The sequence below is a fragment of the Balaenoptera physalus genome, assembly GCF_965194825.1.
Source record: "Balaenoptera physalus genome assembly, chromosome: 1".
In the NCBI taxonomy this organism is placed as follows: Eukaryota; Metazoa; Chordata; class Mammalia; order Artiodactyla; family Balaenopteridae; genus Balaenoptera; species Balaenoptera physalus.
This window is the reverse complement of record NC_138882.1, coordinates 84,324,787-84,346,121: the sequence shown is the minus strand read 5'-3', so window position 1 is coordinate 84,346,121 and position 21,335 is coordinate 84,324,787. Positions and strand designations below refer to the sequence as shown.

General features: G+C 42.4%; 2 protein-coding genes and 1 long non-coding RNA gene across 5 annotated transcripts in view; 1 reads left to right on the top strand and 2 right to left on the bottom strand.

The window, feature by feature from the left end:
- Positions 1-153: 153 nt before the first annotated feature.
- Positions 154-2,874, bottom strand: LOC309648220. The gene is made up of 2 exons (XR_014256537.1): positions 2,833-2,874; positions 154-799 (listed from the first exon to the last, which is right to left on the bottom strand). It is a non-coding gene; the product is annotated as an uncharacterized lncRNA (long non-coding RNA).
- Positions 2,875-2,930: 56 nt separating this feature from the next.
- On the top strand, positions 2,931-4,609 carry RPS27 (ribosomal protein S27). 3 transcript variants are annotated; one of them, XM_082436367.1, is made up of 4 exons: positions 2,931-3,072; positions 3,363-3,528; positions 4,044-4,154; positions 4,526-4,609. In XM_082436367.1, the coding sequence occupies exons 1-4, from the start codon at positions 3,067-3,069 to the stop codon at positions 4,552-4,554; spliced, it is 312 nt and encodes a 103-aa protein (XP_082292493.1). In that variant the 5' UTR covers positions 2,931-3,066; the 3' UTR covers positions 4,555-4,609. The 3 variants fall into 3 exon arrangements, with proteins under 3 accessions (XP_082292493.1, XP_082292494.1, XP_082292495.1); XM_082436368.1 differs by having other exon boundaries at positions 2,932-3,072; positions 3,363-3,471; XM_082436369.1 differs by lacking the exon at positions 2,931-3,072 and adding an exon at positions 3,091-3,282 and having other exon boundaries at positions 3,363-3,471.
- Positions 4,610-4,710: 101 nt separating this feature from the next.
- NUP210L (nucleoporin 210 like) overlaps positions 4,711-21,335 on the bottom strand; it is a 77,909-nt gene continuing 61,284 nt past the window's right edge. The window contains exons 32-40 of the mRNA XM_082435250.1: positions 20,935-21,152; positions 19,160-19,299; positions 13,655-13,781; positions 10,917-11,066; positions 9,212-9,462; positions 8,540-8,729; positions 5,811-5,912; positions 5,234-5,308; positions 4,711-5,136 (exon numbers count right to left, since the gene is read on the bottom strand). Of these exons, the coding sequence (XP_082291376.1) occupies positions 5,036-5,136; positions 5,234-5,308; positions 5,811-5,912; positions 8,540-8,729; positions 9,212-9,462; positions 10,917-11,066; positions 13,655-13,781; positions 19,160-19,299; positions 20,935-21,152 (1,354 nt within the window). The 3' untranslated portion in view covers positions 4,711-5,035. The remainder of the gene's footprint in view (positions 5,137-5,233; positions 5,309-5,810; positions 5,913-8,539; positions 8,730-9,211; positions 9,463-10,916; positions 11,067-13,654; positions 13,782-19,159; positions 19,300-20,934; positions 21,153-21,335) is intronic.

Sequence of the window (21,335 nt, the reverse complement as noted above, 5' to 3'; positions counted from 1 at the left end):
CCCCCTGCCCGCCCACCCCTGTCTGCTGGCCAAGGAGGCCAGCCCGGTCTTCGGCTCTCTGGGCTTTCCTTTCCCAGCCAACACTGGCCTGTCTCCTTAGCCATTTCCCATAGCTTTTTGCTTACTTCCGTCCCCTTTTTTAAAAAAAAATAATTTATTTATTTACTTATTTTATTTTTGCCTGTGTTGGGTCTGTTGCTGCGCGTGGGCTTTCTCTAGTTGCGGCGAGCGGGGGCTACTCTTCGTTGCAGTGCGCGGGCTTCTCATTGCGGTGACTTGTTGCAGGGTACAGGCTCTAGGCGCGCGGGCTTCCGTAGTTGTGGCACGCGGGCTCAGTAGTTGTGGCACACGGGCTTAGTTGCTCTGCGGCATGTGGGATCTCCTGGACCAGGATTCGAACCCGTGTCCCCTTCACTGGCAGGTGGATTCTTAACCACTGCGCCACCAGGGAAGCCCCCATTCCCCCCTCTTTTGACTTCACTCTTCCAGTCTGAAGCCAGCGACGCTGGGGTGATGTGAAGTAGAAGTTTAATCAAAATGACCAGGGGAAGAGGAATTTTAGAGGAATTAAGGGAAAGGGAAGTTTGGGGGAATAAGGGTGAAGGCCAGGACAGCACTAGGAGTTGCCAAAATTGGGGACTGATTTTTGGAGGGGCGACTCAGGGAAAATAGAATCCTTCTGGGGCAGTTCTAGAATTCTGGTGTTAGTGTTCCAAGCCCTTAGTTTTAGAATCCCAGTTCCTTTTGAAAAAAGTGGGATGCCTGGAGTTGGTCGCTTTTCGTTGAGTCAGTCTGCCCCCTGGTGGAACAGAGTGAAAATTAAAAGTAATTACACTATAGAATCAGCACACACACACACACACACACACACACACATACACACACACACACACACACACACACACACACACACACACACACACATCCCAAGGCGTGCGCTGGCGCGCGCCCACATGCACACACACAGACTTCACCTAGATACATTCTGGAGCTTCATTTTGAACAGTCTTTCTTCTGGGACCCTGTGTGTGAATTCTCTGACAAGCCAGCTCAGGAAGACAGAGATTGGGACTACAAATGTCTGGTCTCGTTCTTTTCATGAGATCTGGATCTTTTAACACAGCCCTGAGACAGTACTACTGACACCCCACTGAACAGACCGTGAATGTGTAGCCTTGGCAACCAGGAAGCTGAAATATGGAGAACACAGCTATAAAGAAACAAATTTATCTTTGCCTTTGGAAAAAGTTACTCAAAATATCTGCTTTTCTAATAGCAGGTCAGTAGAATAGTCCTTGTGTAAGGATAATGTACTGGTTGTGAGAAGGCATCTTTTGTCACTTCACCTATCCTCCTCGTCACCTTGTGTGCCAATGTTTGTCCTTTCTCAAACACAACTATTCAATCCCCTTTTGTCCTTTATCTCACCACCCATTATGTCTTCAAGCTGTATTCCTAACCTTGAGTGTCCTCTACTTCTTGCTGGCCAAACCATCTCTCTCCAGTCTTTTAAATTATTCTTCAATGTTCATGGATTGTTCTGATAAAAATCCATCAATTCTTTTTCATTTCATTTTATTTTGTCTGGATCTGGACTCTTCATCACCAGCAATATATTATTCTTTGTCACCTCTCTAAATTGTACTTATGCTGCTGTATACCTGCTTTCACTGGAGCCTCATCTCCATAGTACTCTCCCCCTAGCTCTCAGAGCTTCTGCAACAGTGCCTTTCCCCCCCCTCAATTTTGGCAGGCTCATTCGGTCTCTGGTTTTATATTCACAAGCTCTTCCCTCAGCCTAGAATTCTATTTCCCCAAACTGCTGTTTGACTGATTCCTTGTCTTTCAGATTTCAGCTTAAATGTCACTTCCTCAGAGGTTTTTCTCACCCATCAGTAGTGTGCTGGAACCAATCCTTACTGGCTCATGAGAACAGATTGTGCTTATCTCTTTCCAAATCCGTGTTTAATGATATCACATTGATAGTCTGCAATTGGCCACGGTGGGAGTATTTACGCCATCGAAATTAGCAAAGACAACAAATCAGGGCTCCCCTCCATATAGTCAGGTGTTAAACGTTTACCAGTACAGCCTTGACTAGAACTCACATCCCTCGCCCTATTAGATTCCTTTGGAATTAAACAGGTCCCCAGATGCCATTTGGGTCATCTTCGCCCCTCCTTTATGACAAACGGACATTCTAACCCTTTGATCACTACTGTAGAAGACCATGATTTGTTCTTCATTTTTTCTTCTCATTCCCTGTCAAGAGTGTCGATGCTGCCAAGATTAGAAATCTTGGAAAGGCAGCGCTGGTGAAAATGTGGGGGAAAGGATGTGGGAATGTAAACTGGCACAACCTTTTTGGAAGGCAGTTTAGTAGCATACTTTGGATAATTTGTTTAATGTCTCTGGGCATCACTTTCCCCATCTGTAAAATGTGGATAATAATAGTATCAACCTGATGGAGTTGTTGTGACGATTAATTAACTTGTGAAAAGCAGTCAGAACAATGCACAAATAAGCACTACATAAGTGAGTGATGTAATTAGTATTAGAGGGAAAGATGGAAAGGAGAGAATAAAATTTAACAATGGTTAGCCCTAGGAATAGGCTGGAGGTGCGGAAAATACGAGGACTTTCTTTTTTCATATTTACATTTCTGAATTGTTAAAAATGGGCAAACTAAACCAATTGAAAAATAGTAAAGAAATTTAATAAGTCCCAGATATGGCTCAGTCTCGCTGTTTTCCTAAGCAGTTCCCATTGTTAAAGTGTAGCGCGAAATTTAAAAATTGTCCATTCACCCCTCAGTAGAGATCAAACGCTGACCTTAAGAGAACATGCTCACTCTCTCAACATGGCGACTCATCTATGTCCCGTCATTTAGAGACCTTCCAAAAATGGCAGCCCCCTCCTCGCCCCGCCGCCCGCACACCGTGAGAGAAGGACCTTCCCAACATGGCGGCAGAAGGCCCAGGCGTCACTTCCTGCGGGACGGCGGATTTAAGGAGCAGGATTTCCGCTTTCGCTCCTTTCCGACGGTGACGACCGCCCCACGAGAACATGCCTGTGAGTTCCTTGGTGCAGGTTTCCGCGGAGATCTCGCTCTTCTGTCCGCGCGCTCTCCTCACGCTGATTTCGGATCGCAGAGGGCCCTCGCCTGCCTTCCGCAGTTTGCAGAGGCCCGCGGGGCCCCCTGCATAGACGGGAGCGGAGAGGCGATAAGATGGCGGCCCAGCTGCGCAGACACCAGGGGCGGCGAGGGGCGAGCTCTCCCCGGTGTGTGGCAGTGGGGGCTGTTTTCGATCATCCCGTGTTCGCCGTTGGTTTCTAAGTCTCTGCATTTCTGCCTCTCTTAGCTCGCAAAGGATCTCCTTCATCCCTCTCCAGAAGAGGAGAAGAGGAAACACAAGAAGAAGCGCCTGGTGCAGAGCCCCAATTCCTATTTCATGGATGTGAAATGCCCAGGTGAGGAGATTACTTGCAGTAGTGGGGAAAGCACTGGACCCCAAGAATTGGACAAAGGTATCCTTGAAGCGGTTCTGATTTCTTAAAATTTGAATGTTTGAGATAGGTAAAATTCAGCATTTCAGGAACAGTGATCTATAGTGATCTCCCTTCCAAACTTTTTGTGCAGACCGTAACATTTCTTTGTGTTGAAAAACACTGGAATGTTATGTTGGGTTTCTGCTGTGGTCATTTTTGTACTTGTACGTGGAGGCAAGGGGGTGGATATGTTGACCGGTTACTGAGCGTTCCTCCTCACCAAATAGAGGATTGTCTATATTTTAACTCTCGGATAGTTTTTTTTGGATGATGGTGGTAACGCATTAACAAAATATTCATAGGTGGGGGCAGATAGTCCAGGTTGCTTCTGAGTTGGCTTTAATGTATACCTAGAGCCAAGTAATCGATTTAGAATAGGAAAGTAAATTTCAAGAATTTACATAACATGCTTGTTGTACAGTTAATACATGACAGCATATGTTTAAGTGAAGAAAGGTTTGGGGAAAATAGGGTAACTCGATGTTTTTTCACAGGATGCTATAAAATCACCACCGTCTTTAGCCATGCACAAACAGTAGTTTTGTGTGTCGGCTGCTCTACCGTCCTCTGCCAGCCTACAGGAGGAAAAGCAAGGCTTACAGAAGGTAAATGGTTTAATTAATGTTGTGATTTTGGGGTTTGAATCTTAAGAGAGGTCATGTATCATGTAAATTATCAGGCTGTGTTGCAAAGAGGGTTGGGTTTGATAGTCTTTTTTTTTTTTTTTCCTCTCCTAAAGCATAATTAGAAAGCACTAATCTCAGTGCTTCTGTCTAAGGCTGGGGTGGATGGGTGATAAAAGGGGCTTCATATGAGCTGAAGGTGATGTTGTCTTTAAGTGAGTCGGTAGCAGCTGAAAGAGTTGAGGAAACTACCGATGTAGGTCCCCTGTGGGTATCAGGCATCGTTTTGTTTTGTGGGGGCGGGGCAGGGCAAGGAGGCTGCTGTCAGTTAACCTTCGGAACTGTCCTTGCAGGGTGCTCCTTCAGACGGAAGCAGCACTAAAAGCCCCTGGAATCAAGATGAATGGGAAACCATCCCAATAAACACATTTTGGATACGTCCTGTTTATTGTCTTGTTTTACTGCTAGGAAGTTCCTACCTCACGTATTCAGGGGCAATCAGAAGAGTGGACTGTAGAGTCATTTGGGGCAAGTAAGTGGTCAAATACTTAAAAAGTCCATTTGGGACATTCCTATCCCTAGGCTCATTGAGTAAATCTGCAGAGCTTGGTTAAAAACTGGAATGATATATAAATGGGGTATTTGCTTTCACTTCTGTGTTTTCTTAGAATTAAGAACTGACAGTTGATCTTTAAAACGCAATCCAGCACACCACTTTAACACAAAAAGCTTAGGATCCTTTATTTACAGTTCTCAGAAGGCTTGTTTGGAGGCTTATGAGTGTAGAGGTTGCTGCTAGCCTCCTGGTCTAGGGCTAGAAATCTCCAGCCCCCTGCAGTTAAGGGGACTTGTCCAAGCAGAGGTTAGTGCCTTGTATTCCAAAGCCAATGTTGTAGCCGACGCTGCGCTGGTGGGGGTTGTGGACTTATGAAGGGAGGAGGAGAACGTGTGGATGTGTAAGAACCTAGAAGTAAAGGAGGAAGGGAAATAGATGAAGGGTGAATAAAAGTGAATGAGGGTGATACCTGAGCTTTTCAGCAATAAAGATGGTGATTCTTTACCTGGTTGTGGTGCACCTAGAGTTGGTACATAAACAACTGGAACTGTCTGCATCTTGTTTAGGAAGGCATTGTATGCTGGAAAAAGAATAAGGGAGATGTCACCAAAGAGAACTGTTTTCACTGGAGGAAGGCCTTAAGGGGCAAGTATTGCTATAAAAAAAAGGCTTCAAATTAAATAATTATACTTCCAGGAAATTTTTATTCAGTGATTTTTAGAGGTATTCCAACTTCTGGTTGAAAGATGGGAAATGCATGTGTAGATGATAGTACATGTTGTGTTGCTTCTATCATCTCTAGCTATGTGTTTGAGCAAAACTAGCTATAATCTAAGGTTTAGTAGTAATTTCCACTTCTGAGTGGTATTTGTTGGCCACATGCAGTTCCTTGCTTCCTAGTAAATTGGGCGGGATCTTTGGTCCACTGGTGACTAGGGGTAGGGAGGCTAAATCAGGTTCAATTGCATGTCCCAAATTAGATGTGATAAACAGCTAATTTTCATCCTCATTTAGTTTGTGAAATAAAATGAAGGCAGTTTCCAAGTCAAAAGGCCACGGTGCTGAATATAAGGACTCCTTACCTAGAAAGAGGAAAGCTGTTGATGCCAACACCGCAAAGAGGGTAAAGAAAATCTGGTAAGAACCCATGAGCTTCTGGAGGACACCTGAATCTTCACATTGATCTACACATTGGCAGAATAAAAGAAGGTTATAGTTATCCAGGACAGATGTTGCATTTAAAAACTTGTGTGGTCCTAAGAGTATCTAGCTGAAACAGTCAAAACCCAGCCCTCTAGGAAATTCTTTTGCTTCTTAACCAGAGGAAAAGGGTGAACTGAACTTGGCTCCTCTTACCTTTTTTAGGCTTTTTACCTCTCTAACAATAAGCTACAATTCTTGAGTCTCATTTGTTTTCAGCTTACAAAAGAATATTTAAATTCTTTGCCACTTTAAAATGCCTGTTACCTTTCCTGTGCACTTGAACTCCAGGTGACTGCTTCCCTTCACCAAGTTTGTGATAGTCTATGGTGATTCAGCTTCTACTTTTAATCCCTCTAACCTGAATGAAATATTTCGTTGGATCACCAATGACCTCTTAAATCCAGGGGCTACTTGTCCTTTTTTATTCAGGTACATTCTGATATGTTTATAAACTTGTCCTCAATAAAACTTCAGACTTCTGTGTTTGAAGCATGCTTGGCACTTGCCTTTGGTTATTTCAAACTTTTCAGTGTCTAGAAATGAACTCTTCCCTGCCCCACAAAACTGCCTGAATTTAACTGGCCTTCCCAGGTAAACTGTCACCAGGCCCTTGGACCTAGTTCCTATTCTGCATCCCTTATGTAGTCCCTCTACCTCTGGGCTCTTAACTGGTCTTACCTCTCACCAGACTCTGTTTCACACTATTGTAACAACTTCATACTGTTTACAAACTGCTTCACTTTGAAGACTAATTTGAGGTTGCTTATTAGTAGAAACAAGACTATATTAATCCCTGATCAGGTCCCACTGTTGGAAGTCCCAATAAAACTTAGGCACGTTAATTTATAGCACCCCTTTGTTCTGGCTGCATTGAACTAATTCCTGTCTTAGTTGGGCCCTGTCTTTTTTAAATATTTATTTATTTGGCTGTGTCGGGTCTTAGTTGCGGCACGCGGGATCTTTTTAGTTGTGGCATGCGAGATCTTTTTAGTTTCGGCATGCGAACTCTTACTTGCAGCATGTGGCATCTAGTTTCCTGACCAGGGATCGAACCTGGGCCCCCTGCATTGGGAGCGTGGAGCCTTAGCCACTGGACCACCAGGGAAGTCCCTGGGCCCTGTCTTAAATCTGATTTCTGCAAGTAGGGACCGTGCTTGGCACATAACAGTAGGCACACACTTGTATGAATGAGCTGAAGGTTGGATATTTGTATCTAAAGACTCCCACCTACTGTGATTGTACTGTTCTACTGCTTGTCCCTCTTATCTCTAAGAAGTGTAGGGGTTCTTAACTGTTTTTTGTGGTTTTTTTTGCCATGGGCAACTTCAGCAGTCTGATGAAGTCAATGGATCCCAATTCAGAATGTTTTTAAATGCAAAAGATAAAATGTAGTAGGAATAAAGAAACCAATTAATATCAAGAGTTGATGAAAATAGGGAAAAAACCTAATTTGTAATATACAGTTAGCAAAATGTTCAAAGGCCTAATTTGTGATACAGTAGTATGTGTGCTCTAGTAATAACAAAAAAGTTGTAGCTTTAGGTCTGATAACTACTGTAATTTTGATGTAATTTTGAAATGAAATATTTTGAGATGTGACAGTTGGAACGTGAGAACATCTATGGTTTCCCTTGGTGACAAAGTCACATATGATACTGCTGTGATTTGTTGCCTATATTCATAATCAATGGAAATGCTAACTTTCAGTTAGAGGTTAATTGAAAATAAAGATGCAATTTTTTTCCCCATTCAAGGCATGGACACCTTGAGTTCTATCTGTGGACCTTTGTGGAGGTCCATGAACTCTAGATTTAAAAACTGCTCTCACAGAAAGCACAGATTGGAGTTGAACACTTTCTAGTTGGTGGGACCCTGAACACCTCAATTTTCTCAACTCTTTAAAGGGAAAAACATCTTTATAAAGTTTTAGAAAACTCTTTAGAATCATAAGAATTAAAACAAAATGCATATAAATATGCTTAGAATATTTATTGACCCGTACAAATTGGGTGCTTATAGAAGCAAAAACCTTTCTCCCATTAGATGTACTAAGGTTCAGCCTAATTCACTCCCAGTAATTAAGACAAATACTGTTTCCCTTGAGACATGGGCAAGTGGGAGTGACAAGTATAAGGAGGATGGTTCTCTGGCTTTCCTAACACCTCTTTCCATTAACGGTTCCCATCCCACCCAAACTTGACATCATTTCTAAACTGGGTAATGGTAGAATCAGGATTTGGGGAAGCTAAGTCTTGGTTCTAGGGTTACCACCATTTGCCCATTGATGCACAAAGGTTTGCTAAATACTTTTGAAGTAAATGAAACATTTATCAAGAGGTTTAAAACAGGGTAAGAAGTATACTTATGCAGCTGACAAACTGACATAACTTACATATTTAAGTATAACATCTAGCTAGTGGTAAGAAAGCTTCCTGAAGGTTACATTTTATCGAGTAGGCTTGGAGAATAAAGATCCATGTCCCAGCTAGTTTGAATAATGTTGGTCAAGTGGCTGAATGTTTCCCATTGACTAAATCGTAATGCATTCTGTCTTTTTGCCTCTAGATTAAAAATAGGCACCCCCAATGCTCACCTGAACCAGACTTACCTTTCATAGCTCTCACTCGCACAGCCTCACTTTGACTGGTGAGCACACAGGAAATATTGATGAAAACAGGTGATGCCATCTGCTGGAGGGAAGTGAAGTTGACTACTTTTATGGGGTAGATAGCCAGGCCACGTGTGAGGGAAGAGTGCCTATGGCCAGAGACCACTAGAACTGGGGAGCTGGGGAAGACCTTGGAGAAAAGGAAATGGAACATGTTTGAAAGAAAAGTCAGTTTTGTGTCAATACATTCCAATCTTAAACATATACAGTGAGACATTTGGATTTCTAGTTCTAGCTAGCTGTCTGACAAGTCACTTTTTCTCACTTAGATGTGTTGAAGGATAAGGGAAGAAAACGATCTGTGAATAATATAGCCTTCAAAAAAAGTTTTAAGCTAGCATTCTAAAATTGTTTCAGGATAGCATTGGTGTAATATATATATACATAAAAGTATTTGTGTTATCTTCCAGACTGACAAGGCTCTTGACCTAGATTTTGGACTCTGGGGGCCCCCCTGGCATTGTGAAGGGGACAGATTTTCTTCATTTTGTTTAAGAATTTCCTGTGGTGAATTTTATCAAGTCATTCAGTAACTGTTCCTTTACCCTGGACTGAGAATGAAAAATCTCTTTTTCAAAACCCTGATTTGTTTTGCTTCAGTCCTTAACATACCTCTAGTTTCTCAAGAACTCTGTCCACTCCCAGTACTCTTATCTCCCCAACTTCGTTTTTGTGGCTAAGAACCAATTCTGATTGATCGATGTAAAAGGCTGGGATGAAAGGAATGAGGATTCTTTGCATTCCATTCTTGCTACGCTCACTGACAAGCGAGGCCCAACCATAGACTGAGGTGTCAGCCGTGCTGAGGGCCTGGAGTAGCTCCTCTGACTGGGGTCGAACCTTGATTAGGCAGACATAAACCCCTGAAGAAAAGAGGAAAAACTGAGCAGGAAGGTTCAGAGGCTCTATTTAGCCAACTGGATTAGGATAGGAAGGAAAAATAGTTACATGCAAATTCAGAATGTGAACTCAAGTTTTGAGTATTCACTATTAGCACACTTTTGGCCACTATGGAGGAGTTTACCAAAGATGAAACAGTCCCAGGGAACCCACAGTTGAACTTAAGGATACCATTATTGGTAAATTGGACATGTCAGGGAGTATTAAATAGTATAGTGTAAATGGAAATTAAGGGGATATAGGATGAAGTAGAGTTGGATCAGTAAAGGGTTTTGTGGAAGAAAGGCAAGCTTTGAACATGGTTTAATCACTTCTCTATCAAACCACCTCTTGATGGCCTTATTTCTGTCAATTGTATTGTTTTTCTAGTTACCCATGCTCAACCTCAGTTGTCTTTTGACATCTATTCCTTCATTCCAGTATCCAAATCTTGCTAACTCATCCTTTGAAATGTCTCACATCTGGCTCTGTTAGTATTTCTGTTAGTCTGGTCTAGACACTCATCAATTCATGCTTGGATTATTGCAATGTAAATTGCATTTACTAGTCTCCTTGCCTCCCATTCTTTCTTATCCATTCTGTGTACTGCCACTATATACTTTAAACTTATTTTTGAAAACTTTTCCAGGGCTCTGTATTGCCTGGAATGTCGTGTTCTCTTCACATCTACCTCAGTCCTAGTCATCCTTCTAAAGGTTATTTCCCCTGTTAAACCTCACTCTAACTGCCAGGTTTGATGTAGATACTCCTTTCTGCCATCATAGCATCCCATGTATATCTTTATTCTATAACTAATCGCCCTGTGCAATTCTAGTAAGAGTTAAAAGCCTTGTCTTACTCCGCTGTACCTCCAGGGCCTGTCCTGGTACCATGCATTCTATTTGGTGCTCAACGGTTTGCTGAATGAACCTTCTATCAGTGGTTTCTCATTACTCATACCATTCAAACTGCCTGACCTTGGAGTAGAAGCTCTTCCATGATATAGCATTACCTATTTACATTTGACATGAATTGTCTCATTTTAGATCAGTTGATTTATTTAAAGTTCTCCCAGTGTCATGCCTGTTTCTGCTTTCTACTTGTTAATGCTGTTCTGCTTGGAATATCCTTCAGTTCAGCAACATTCAAACACTGTGCTACTAGTTGGGGATAAAAGATGAATGAGACATAATCCAAGCCCTCACAAAGATAACAGGCTAACAAAGGAGAAAATAGTAAGTTATAATAGAAAAGCATAGCATATTATAGACATGTGTTAAAAGTTTGTTGAATGGATAGAACAAAAATGCTGACTGAGAAAGATTCCACAGTTATATAGCAGATGAAACTGGAAAGTAGAAATGCAATCCAATAAGAAAGTGACATTTGCACAAATATGAAAACAAGGGGGAAACCAGATTCAACTGGTGGAACCCACCTTCCTCCATGCTGAAATCTGAATGGACATGAAAGACTTTACTTGCTGGAATGTCTAGTAAAGTATTACTGAACTGTACATGGCACAGCATGAGGGTCTCTGGAAGAAGTGTTGTTGTAATGGCCAAGGCCTGACTTGGGGTGCAGGATCCTAATGAGCAGAAAAGAGAAATAGCTCTGTTACTAAGAGGAATTTGTAGAAGGAGAGGCTATTTTATAGAGGCAGTTTGGTACTAAAAAAAAAAAAAAGCAACAAAGAGGATCAGTTCTGCTTGACTTGCTACAGCTGTCTACTTGCCAGCTCTGTTGGGTCCTACCAGAATCAAGTTGAAAGAAGATTGTAAAAAAAAATCTGCTTCTGCTAGTCTGTGACTATAATGGGGCTTCTATTATCAATATCATAGCTGCTGTCCTCTTTAAAAGGTTTTTGGAATTCATCAGTGGGAAGATTACAGAGAAATTGGACAGCTGTTAGAAATAAAGTGCTACACATGGGAGGTAGCTTTTAAGTCTAGGAAGGTTTGTTTTCCAAAACATACTGTTTTGCAGTATGATTCAAGTCAAAGATCTCGAGAAGTTCATTACAAGTGGTGCCTTAAACAGGAGCCACATAGCCAGCAAGAAACAGACTGGCACCAAGGTTGGGTCAGCTGCAATGGATGCATTTTAAATTAAATAGGAACTATGTCTTGTTAACAAGATTTTCCCCTGCACAGTTTCTTAATGGTCTTAGTTTGCTAAAGCTCTTTCTCAGTTGCCAGCAGTCTAGTGACCATTCTCATCTTTTGGAGACTATCAGCAATATCAAAAGAACTGTTACATGAGGTTTCATAATAAGTTGTGGTTTTAGAAAGATTCTGCGGGGGGGGGGGTAAATTACAGTCTCTGTAAAATTTAATAAGGTAGACAACAATGAGTGAATATGTTATGAAGAAACATTTCATACTTTGTAAAAGAACCTGGAGAATTTTAAAGATCAAGTGTTCTTATTTATACATACATAGAGTATATTTATAAGATTAAATATCTACTGTGAAAAGAAAATACATTAAGTGCTTAAAATTGAAGGACAGAAAGGGCAATTAGAGTTTAAATTATCTTGTTTTATAGACAGTTATATTCTGTTATATTCTGGACTTCTCTGGTTGGTTTGTGTTTTCTCGCCCCCTACCCTCTCCCCACCCCTTACCTTCCCCCTGCCCCCAAATCTGGAATTTGTTCTTTAAAAAAAGAGGAATGAAAGGATGTACATGCACTTTGGAGTGGAACATATCCACCACTCCTGCCACTAACTGGTTGTTACCTTGTACAAATTACTTGCTCTTAGACTTAGTATTCTCATCTTTTTTTTTTTCCCGACCAGGGATTGAACCCAGGCCCTTGGCGGTGAGAGTGTAGAATCCTAACCACTGGACTGCCAGGGAATTCCCAGTATTCTCATCTTTAAAATGATGATAATTACTACATGATGAGATTGTTAAATGAGATAAAAGATATAAAAATTCCTAACATAGCATTTGGAATCTATTAGAAGCTTCTTGTATTTTAGTTATCTGTCCTCCCCCTTTTTTTGACAGTAAATCATGGCCCAATACAGAATGAAAAAAAGGAAAGCACAAGGCAAATTTGCTGAGTGAATAACATTTCAGATATCATCTAGTCTAACAATTCTCAAATCTTGGGAAGCTTTAAAAGAATTATATCTTGGATTCCCTGGTGGCGCAGTGGTTAAGAATCTGCCTGCCAATGCGGGGAACACGGGTTCGAGCCCTGGTCTGGGAAGATCCCACATGCCGCGGAGCAACTAAGCCTGTGCGCCACAACTACTGAAGCCTGTGCGCTCTAGGGCCCGCATGCCGCAACTACTGAGCCCACATGCTGCAGCTACTGAAGCCTGTGTGCCTAGAGCCTGTGCTCTGCAACAAGAGAAGCCACTGCAACGAGAAGCCTGCGCACTGCAATGAAGAGTAGCCCCCGCTCGCCACAACTAGAGAAAGCCTGGGCGCAGCAACAGAGACCCAACGCAGCCAAAAAAAAAAAAATTGTATCCTAGGCTCTATCCCAAACTTATTAAATCTGGATGGAGCCTAAGAATCTGTATTTTTAAAAAATTTCTTTGGATAACCTTAAAAATCAGCCATGTTTGGAAATCCTTGGTCTAGGCTACCTCCTGATCTCAGGGTTATAACTAAAAAGACAGCAGTGACTAGGTTGAGCCTATTTCAAAACCTTAATCCAGTCATAATTTCTGAGGTCTCATAGCTCTCAATGATTTTTTTTTTTTTAACATTTATTTATTTATTTGGCTGCGTCGGGTCTTAGTTGCAGCATGTGGGATCTTTCCTTGCAGCGCGCGGGCTCTCCCTTACAGCACACGGGCTTTTTTCTAGTTATGGCATGCGGGTTTTTCTCTCTCTAGCTGTGGCGTGCGGGCTCCAGAGCACGTGGGCTCTGTAGTTTGCAGCACGCAGGCTCTCTTGTTGAGGCGCAAGGGCTCAGTAGTTGTGGTGCATGGGCTTAGTTGTTCCCCAACCAGGGGTCGAACCCGCGTCGCCTGCATTGGAAGGCAGATTCTTTACCACCAGACCACCGGGGAAGTCCCTCAGTGATTTCTTTGTAAAAGTAGAATCAATTTTGAAATGAAAGAAAACTTGTATTGCTAATTCAAAGGGGTAAATGAATTGAGGGAGAATGGGAAAGGTGGGAATAATGACCCAGAACTATAAAGAGATTGCTGACCTTTAAGATTGACACCATTTCTGCCAGTGGTGATAAAGAGCTTGAACACAGTTGAATTGAGGGTATTGGTGAGAGAAGTCTTAAGGTCATAACTGAGTGTTAATCTTGATGATGCATGGACCACCACCTGTCAGCAAACCAAAGGAAAATTGGTACATAAGTTCTTAGAGAATCTGGTTCCCTTCTTCTCCATCCCTCATAACTTATTTAGCTAAAAGCAGTTTCACACAAGAGCAAATTGCCCTTCTAGTGATCACATATTTGAGAACCACAAAATTTGTTTACTTTTGAGAAGAAAATAACATTTTTTTCTAAAAGGAGGTCTTTGTGCATTATTCCTTCTGACATATATTCCCTTTGTATGATTCCCTATTAGATGTCTTTGAAGACAGTTGCAATTTCCTTTAGAAAGTTTTCTTTTTCTCTCTTTAGTTGCATATAATCTCAACCTTTTCTGAAACCTCAAAGTATTGTTTCTCTCAAAATACTTGTAATGTTCTGCCTTATATTGTAGGTATTTTTATACTTGTTAAAATCCCTCCCATTAGATTCTGCGTTTCAACTTAGAACCTTAACATATCTTTGTACATCCTGTACTGTGCCTTGAATATAAGGCAAGTGCTTAATGATTACAGTGGGAGAAGATGGTGATAATGATGGCCCTTTCCCCTCAAATACCTTCAACTTACTGGTTTATTTATTTATTTTTGGGTTCTAACTCCTTTGGGTATCCAGTCCGTCTGTTTTTTTTGGCTGTGGCACGCAGCATGCAGGATCTTAGCTCTTAGTTCCCCTACCAGGGATCAAACCCATGCCCCCTGTAGTGGAAGCGCAGAGTCCTAACCACTGGACCACCAGGGGATTCCTCCCAAATTCCTTCAATTTATATGCAGTATACTGTCCAGTCTCCTCAGTACTACCGTAGTTTTAAATTTTTTCCTATATATTCAAGGACCTTAAAACTGTAATAGGGAAGAACCTTTTGTGTTCTACTACAAGTTAATCACTAAAGGGATGTTGCCTAAAAGCTTAAATTATACATAAAGGCCCATCTCTGGGAACCCTGCTTCCCAGGAAATGAGCATTAAGCTAAAATACCTTTGTTTATTTAGCTCACAGGAAACATCTTGACCAGGCCCACCAGTGAGCGACTGCAGGGATGAAAGAATGAACACATCCCCTCACTGGAGGCTGATGGGAACCAGGAAGTGTTTGACTTTGCCCCCTCCCCTTTTAGTATGGGTGGAGCCTGAATTCTAACTCAGGCAACATGGTTCTTTGGGGCAGGAGCCCACCACCTTCTTCTAGCTTTCCAAATAAAGCCGTTATTCCTTGCCCCGCCCCAACAACTCTCCTGTCGATTACTGGCTTGTCGTGCAGCGAGCAGTACGAGCTTAGACTCGGTAACTAAATCAAGTTAGTTATGTTAAGAGCTCAGTGAGGAAAGGAGTTTTGTCTTTTTCATCTTTGTATTTCCAGAGCCTAGCATAATCACTGACATATAACAGGCCTCAGTGATTGTCTACCACTTAGTGAATAATTAAATGAGCATTTTTACGAAGTACACCAACTGGAATATGACCTTTTGACTTCTCTGTAGCCTCTGACATCATAGCTCATTCTCTCCCTTGCCTTTGTGACACCTTTCTCCTTGCTTTTCTAGCACCTAGAACCTTCTCAGCCCCTTTTTCTAGTTGTCTTCTCATGCTGCCTCTCTCCTCAACCCTCTTTTATCTGCTCATGATACAAATTCTTTGAATGTTATCCAATTTTTCCCTCTCTACCCTTAAAACTTACGCTGAAGGGCTTCCCTGGTGGCGCAGTGGTTGAGAATCTGCCTGCCAATGCAGGGCACACGGGTCCGAGCCCTGGTCTGGGAAGATCCCACATGCCGCGGAGCACCTGGGCCCGTGAGCCACGATTGCTGAGCCTGCGCGTCTGGAGCCTGTGCTCCACAACAAGAGAGGCCGCGACGGTGAGAGGCCTGCGCACCGCGATGAAGAGTGGCCCCCGCTTGCCACAACTAGAGAAAGCCCTCGCACAGAAACGAAGACCCAACACAGCCAAAAATAAGTAAATTAATTAATTAAAAAAAAAAAAAAAACAAACTTACGCTGAAGCCACCCTGATTTATTCATTGGTCTTCAAACACAACATACACTTTTTATTTGCCTTTGTACATATATGCCTTCTCCCTTTCTTTTCTGCCAAATTCCTAATTCCAGGATTCAGTTTAAATGTCATCTGTGGAAAATTTAGCCTTAATGTCTAGGCAGAATTAGTGACTTTCTTCTGTATTCTAAGAGCATTTCTGACATTTATGTTATCATGCCATCTATATGTAATTATTTGTTACGACTAGAGCTCTATAAAAGAACGTACCAGATACCATGTGGGCACTTATTGGGCAATTTACTCATTTATAAAATTGGGATAATACTTTGCAGGGTTGAGAAAATTAAAAATGATAGTTGTACTGTATATAAAATAAAAAATTAAAAAAAAATAGATGCAGAGTGCCAAGCCCATAGTAGATGCTCAAAAAATAATAGCTATTAAGAGGAATGAAAAGAGGAACAAGCAAATTCTTTGGGCACAGAGGAAGGAGATGTTACATGTATTTAAGGGGGAAATAGGAAAGGCTTTATAAAGCTTACCTATTCACTTGTTCACCCATCTCACCTACTCAAGGGTATCACTTAAGCAATTCTCCCTACTCCTACATCAAATTTTCCTTCTCTACTGAATCATTTACTAAGCCATTATTTCTCCCATTTTAAAAAACAATCAACAAAACAAACTCGACTCCAGTTCCTTGAAGAGGACTGTCTCCAAGTCCTCTTTTTCAATTCTCCAATCAAACTTCCAGTCCCTTCATTCCACTGAAGCTACTCCTCAAAGTCACCAGCCTCCATATTGCAAAAAACCATCAGTCATTTCTCAGTGTTCATACTTGACCCATCAGTAGCTTTCACGTGGTTGATCTCCCCCTCCCTCCTTGAAATACTTTCTTCACTTGGCTTCCCGGACACCAGGATTCCCAGGTTTTCCTCCCATTACGCATTCTTTCTTTTTTTTAATAAATTTTTTTTCTTTTCTTTATTATTTATTTTTTTATTTTTATTTTTTTGGCTGCATTGGGTCTTCATTGCTGCATGCAGGCTTTCTCTAGCTGTGGAGAGTGGGGGCTACTCTTTGTTGCAGTGCGCAGGCTTCTCATTGCGATGGCTTCTCTTGTTGCGGAGCACGGGCTCTAGGCGCACAGGCTTCAGTAGTTGTGGCACATGGGCTCAGTAGTTGTGGTGCCCGGGCTTAGTTGCTCTGCAGCATGTGGGATCTTCCCAGACCAGGTATCAAACCCGTGTCCCCTACATTGGCAGGCGGATTCTTAACCACAGCGCCACCAGGGAAGTCCCATTCCCTGGTCATTCTTATAAATCTTATAAATTCCTATAAATTTCTCTTGTTGGTTCCTATTCTTCTTTCAGAGCTCTTAATATTGGAGTGTCCCCAGAACTTAGTCCTTGGACCTCTTCTCTATTTACACCATTCTCTTGATGATCTTATGGCTTTTTTTGTTTGTTTGTTTGGCTGCGTTGGGTCTTTGTAGCTGCGTGTGGGCTTTCTCTAGTTGTGGCAAATGGGGGCTGCTCTTCATTGTGGTGCGTGGGCTTCTTATTGCAGTGGCTTCTCTTGTTGCAGAGCACAGGCTCTAGGCACACGGGCTTCAGTAGTTGCAGTACGTGGGCTCAGTAGTTGTGGCACTCGGGCCCTAGAGCTCGTGGTCTTCCGTAGTTGCGGCGTGTGGGCTCAGTAGTTGCAGCACACAGGCTTCCGCTGCGGTGGCTTCTCTTGTTGCGGAACACGGGCTCTAGGTGCACAGGCTTCAGTAGTTGTGGCACGCGGGCTCAGTAGTTGTGGCTCACAGGCTCAGTAGTTGTGCATGGGCTTAGTTGCTCTGCGGCATGTGGGATCTTCCTGGACCAGGGCTTGAACCCGTGTCCCCTGCATTGGCAGGTGGATTCTTTTTTTTTTTTTTTTTTGGCAGGTGGATTCTTAACCACTGCAACACCAGGGGAGTCCGATCTTATGGCTTTAAATATCTATGCCAATGACTCCCAGACTTTTCTATCTAGCTACCTCAACACATCCATTTGACATCTAATAGACATCCAACTTTACATATCCAAAACTGATCTTCTCTCCAAAACTGTTCCACCTACAGTCTTAACGCATTTCAGTTGATGGTAATTCTGTCCTTTTAGTTGTTCAATCAAAAACCTTAAGTCATTCTTGATTCTTTCACACTCTACATATAATCTATTGGGAAATTGTATCAACTATACCTATAAAATATATTTAGAATCTGATCAACTTTGTACCACCTCCTCTATTATCACCCTGATCCATCATACTCAGCTGCATTCCTGCAATTATAGCCTCCCAACTTGTCTCTCAGCTCCTACTCTTTTTTGTTTTTTGGCTGCGTTGGGTCTTCGTTGCTGCGTGTGGGCTTTCTTTAGTTGCAGCGAGCAGGGGCTACTCTTGCGGTGCGCAGGCTTCTCATTTTGGTGGCTTCTCTTGTTGCGGAGCACGGGCTCTAGGCGCACAGGCTTCAGTAGTTGTGGCACACGGGCTTAGTTGCTCCACGGCATGTGGGATCTTCCTGGGCCAGGGCTTGAACCCATTTCTCCTGCATTGGCAGGCAGATTCTTAACCACTGTGCCACCAGGGAAGCCCTCAGCTCCTACTCTTGCCCCTACGGTTTAGTACCAACCAGTAGCCATGGTGATATATATATATTTTTAAATTAATTAATTAATTAATTTTTGGCCGTGTTGGGTCTTTGTTGCTGCACGTGGGCTTTCTCTAGTTGCAGCAAGCGGGGGTTCCTCTTCATTATGGAGCACGGGCTTCTCATTGTGATGGCTTCTCTTTGTTGCGGAGCATGGGCTCTAGGTATGTAGGCTTCAGTAGTTGCAGCATGCGGGCTCAGTAGTTGTGGCTGGCGGGCTCTAGAGCGCAGGCTCAGTAGTTGTGGCGCATGGGCTTAGCTGCTTCGCGGCATGGGGGATCTTCCTGGACCAGGGCTCGAACCCGTGTCCCCTGCATTGGCAGGAGGATTCTTAACCACTGCACCACCAGGGAAGCCCCCATGGTGATATTTTAAATTATAAATCAGACTAGTCATTCTTTTGGTTAAGAACCTTAATCACGATTTACCTTTATGTTCCGATAAAGTTCGTTGGCTGGCTTTATATCTGATATGTGAGTGTATTTCTTTTCATAGGATGTGCTTTCTATATGCATATTCCCATAGATGGAAATAGTTACTCTAGACTCTTCAACTTTTTTTTTTTTTTTGGCCGCGTTACACGGCTTGCAGAATCTCAGTTCTCCGACCAGGGATTGAACCCCCGGCCACGGCTGTGAAAGCCTGGAATCCTAACCACTAAGCCACCAGGGAACTCCTATAAACCCTTCAACTCATAACATTAGGTTTACCTCTCGATATGTTTTCACTAGTCCTGGAATGTCATGAAAAATTGTTGCTATTCCTGGACTCCTGGCCACTCCTACCCCAGTGACAATGTCTGTTTGTAGAATACTGTCATCAGCAGAAATCATCCACATCCCGGGTTCACCTAGGAAAAGACAAGAGAAAGCACTTGGCTGCAACCTTTGATATAAATTGGTCACTCTAACCTTACTCAGAATCCAAGTCAGTAGACCATTCAAGCATACATATATCCCTTCCCAGGAGGAACACCCAGCTTTGAGGGTAACTTTTTTTTCTTTAAAAAAAATTTTTTTTTGGCCACGTCACGTGGCACGTGGGATCTTAATTCCCTGACCAGGGATCAAACCCACACCCCCTGCATTGGAAGTGCAGGGTCTTAACCACTGGACCGCCAGGGAAGTCCCTAACGTTTTCTTAATGTTGGGTTCCCCTTCGTATGTCATGCCAGCAAAATAAAATAGGAACTGCTGACCTTCACAATCACAAAAGAAGCTACTTAGTTGGAGAATGTAACTGTTCTCCTTAGGAAAAAGAAAAATGCTTTTTACACATAGGAATAACACTGATTAAACTTTGTATAGACCCTGCTAAGGATGAATCTGCTTTGACCTACTGATTGATATCAGCAGGAAGACTGCAAGCATCAACTGGCAGAAGAGAGGATTCGTTTACTTTGGTTTAATTCCCAAGGCAGCAGAGGAATGTCAAATATTAGATTAGATTACTGATCCTGGCTTGTGGCCCTTCTGCTTCCTCATCCAAAGTGGTATGGATTTGAGATGCCCAAAAAATTCCAGAATGGAAGACAGAGGGACAGTCCTGACAGAACCTAGGAAAAGGGAGTTAAAAAAGCCTCTGCTTCACTGACAAAAAGATTAACAATCATGGTATTGTAAGCAGAGTTAGCTCACTGGCCATGGATTACATGTTAGTAAGTAGTGGTTGCTTACAAGTCAACTGTTACAGGATTGGAGGATTTGACCTAGGCTGAATAGAATTCGCTTTGTATCAAGTCCAAAATACACAGTTAATGTTAAAGTCAGGTCCAGTATTACATCACTTTACCCAAACATGTATCCATAGTTCACCAAAGAGGACGCAAAGCCCAAGCCACATACCACCCCAGCCAGCCTTACTTGGATGGATTATTTGGTAGCATATACCCAGTCAGTATATACCATTTTGGGATATGCTACCTGGAAGCCTAAAGATATAACACACATTTCCTAACCCAAGACTGATTTTCTGTAACTCAGTAGTACTTAGAACAGAAATGCTTTGCTGATCAAGAGTATAGTGTAGCCCAGTACAATGCCAAACCTTCTTACCGTGATGGTATATGTAGAAGTTAGGCCTTCAGATGTGCTTCACAAAACAGTGCACACACAATTGGTTCTTAGAACTAAAGCCTATTGCCCTTTCCTTCCTTTTATTTCATCCTTTACTGATGTTCAACTTAGCAATTACCCTCCTTCAGAAGCTGGGAATGGAGGAGAAGGCACAGTACTCTACACTGCCTATATATTCAATAGACACTTGGTAAATATTACTGGCTGACTTCTAATTGGCTGGCTATGGAGAGAAATGGGCACTAAACAGAATTATCAGTTAACATGAAAAATAAAACACACAAAAGTATTTTCTTTCTCAGAGAGCCCCTTAGATTTTAGATAATTTGGAGAAAAAAAAAATCCTCTAAGGGATGAGTTGCTTTCTAATCCTGTCAGTTGTGAGGTTGAGAAAGGGAAGGTATCCAAACCATTCTGGTTGAGGAGGTGAGTACTGAAGCAGATGACATCTCCGACAAAGGTAAGCTTGGTGTCTGGCTCGATGGCGTGCTCTACAGAAACAGGAATATAGTCTGCCATGCCTGGATGTCTCTGGTCCCAGAGCCTCACAAGTGTCACCCCTCTGTTCACAGCCTGAGCCATGTAAGTATAGTTCCTATTCCCTGGTCCAATAAGCAGCAGGTCATCTCTGAAAGCAGACATCAAAGGTAGAAATCTCTGAAAAGAGTCAATAGTTAGGAAACAGTTCTGGGGGCAGACCGTATCAACATTTTATATTCAATAGCTCAAAAGTTCGGATGGAATTCTACAATGGAGAGTAAGCAACTAGGGCCAGGGATCAGGTCAATTACATTTATATATATAGTGCCCA

Bases quoted from the DNA above. Each gene is read 5' to 3' on its own strand.
- RPS27 (XM_082436367.1), top strand. The intron at 3,529-4,043 runs GTATCCTTGAAG...GTTTTTTCACAG, and splicing joins ACCCCAAGAATTGGACAAAG to GATGCTATAAAATCACCACC. The intron at 4,155-4,525 runs GTAAATGGTTTA...CTGTCCTTGCAG, and splicing joins AAAAGCAAGGCTTACAGAAG to GGTGCTCCTTCAGACGGAAG.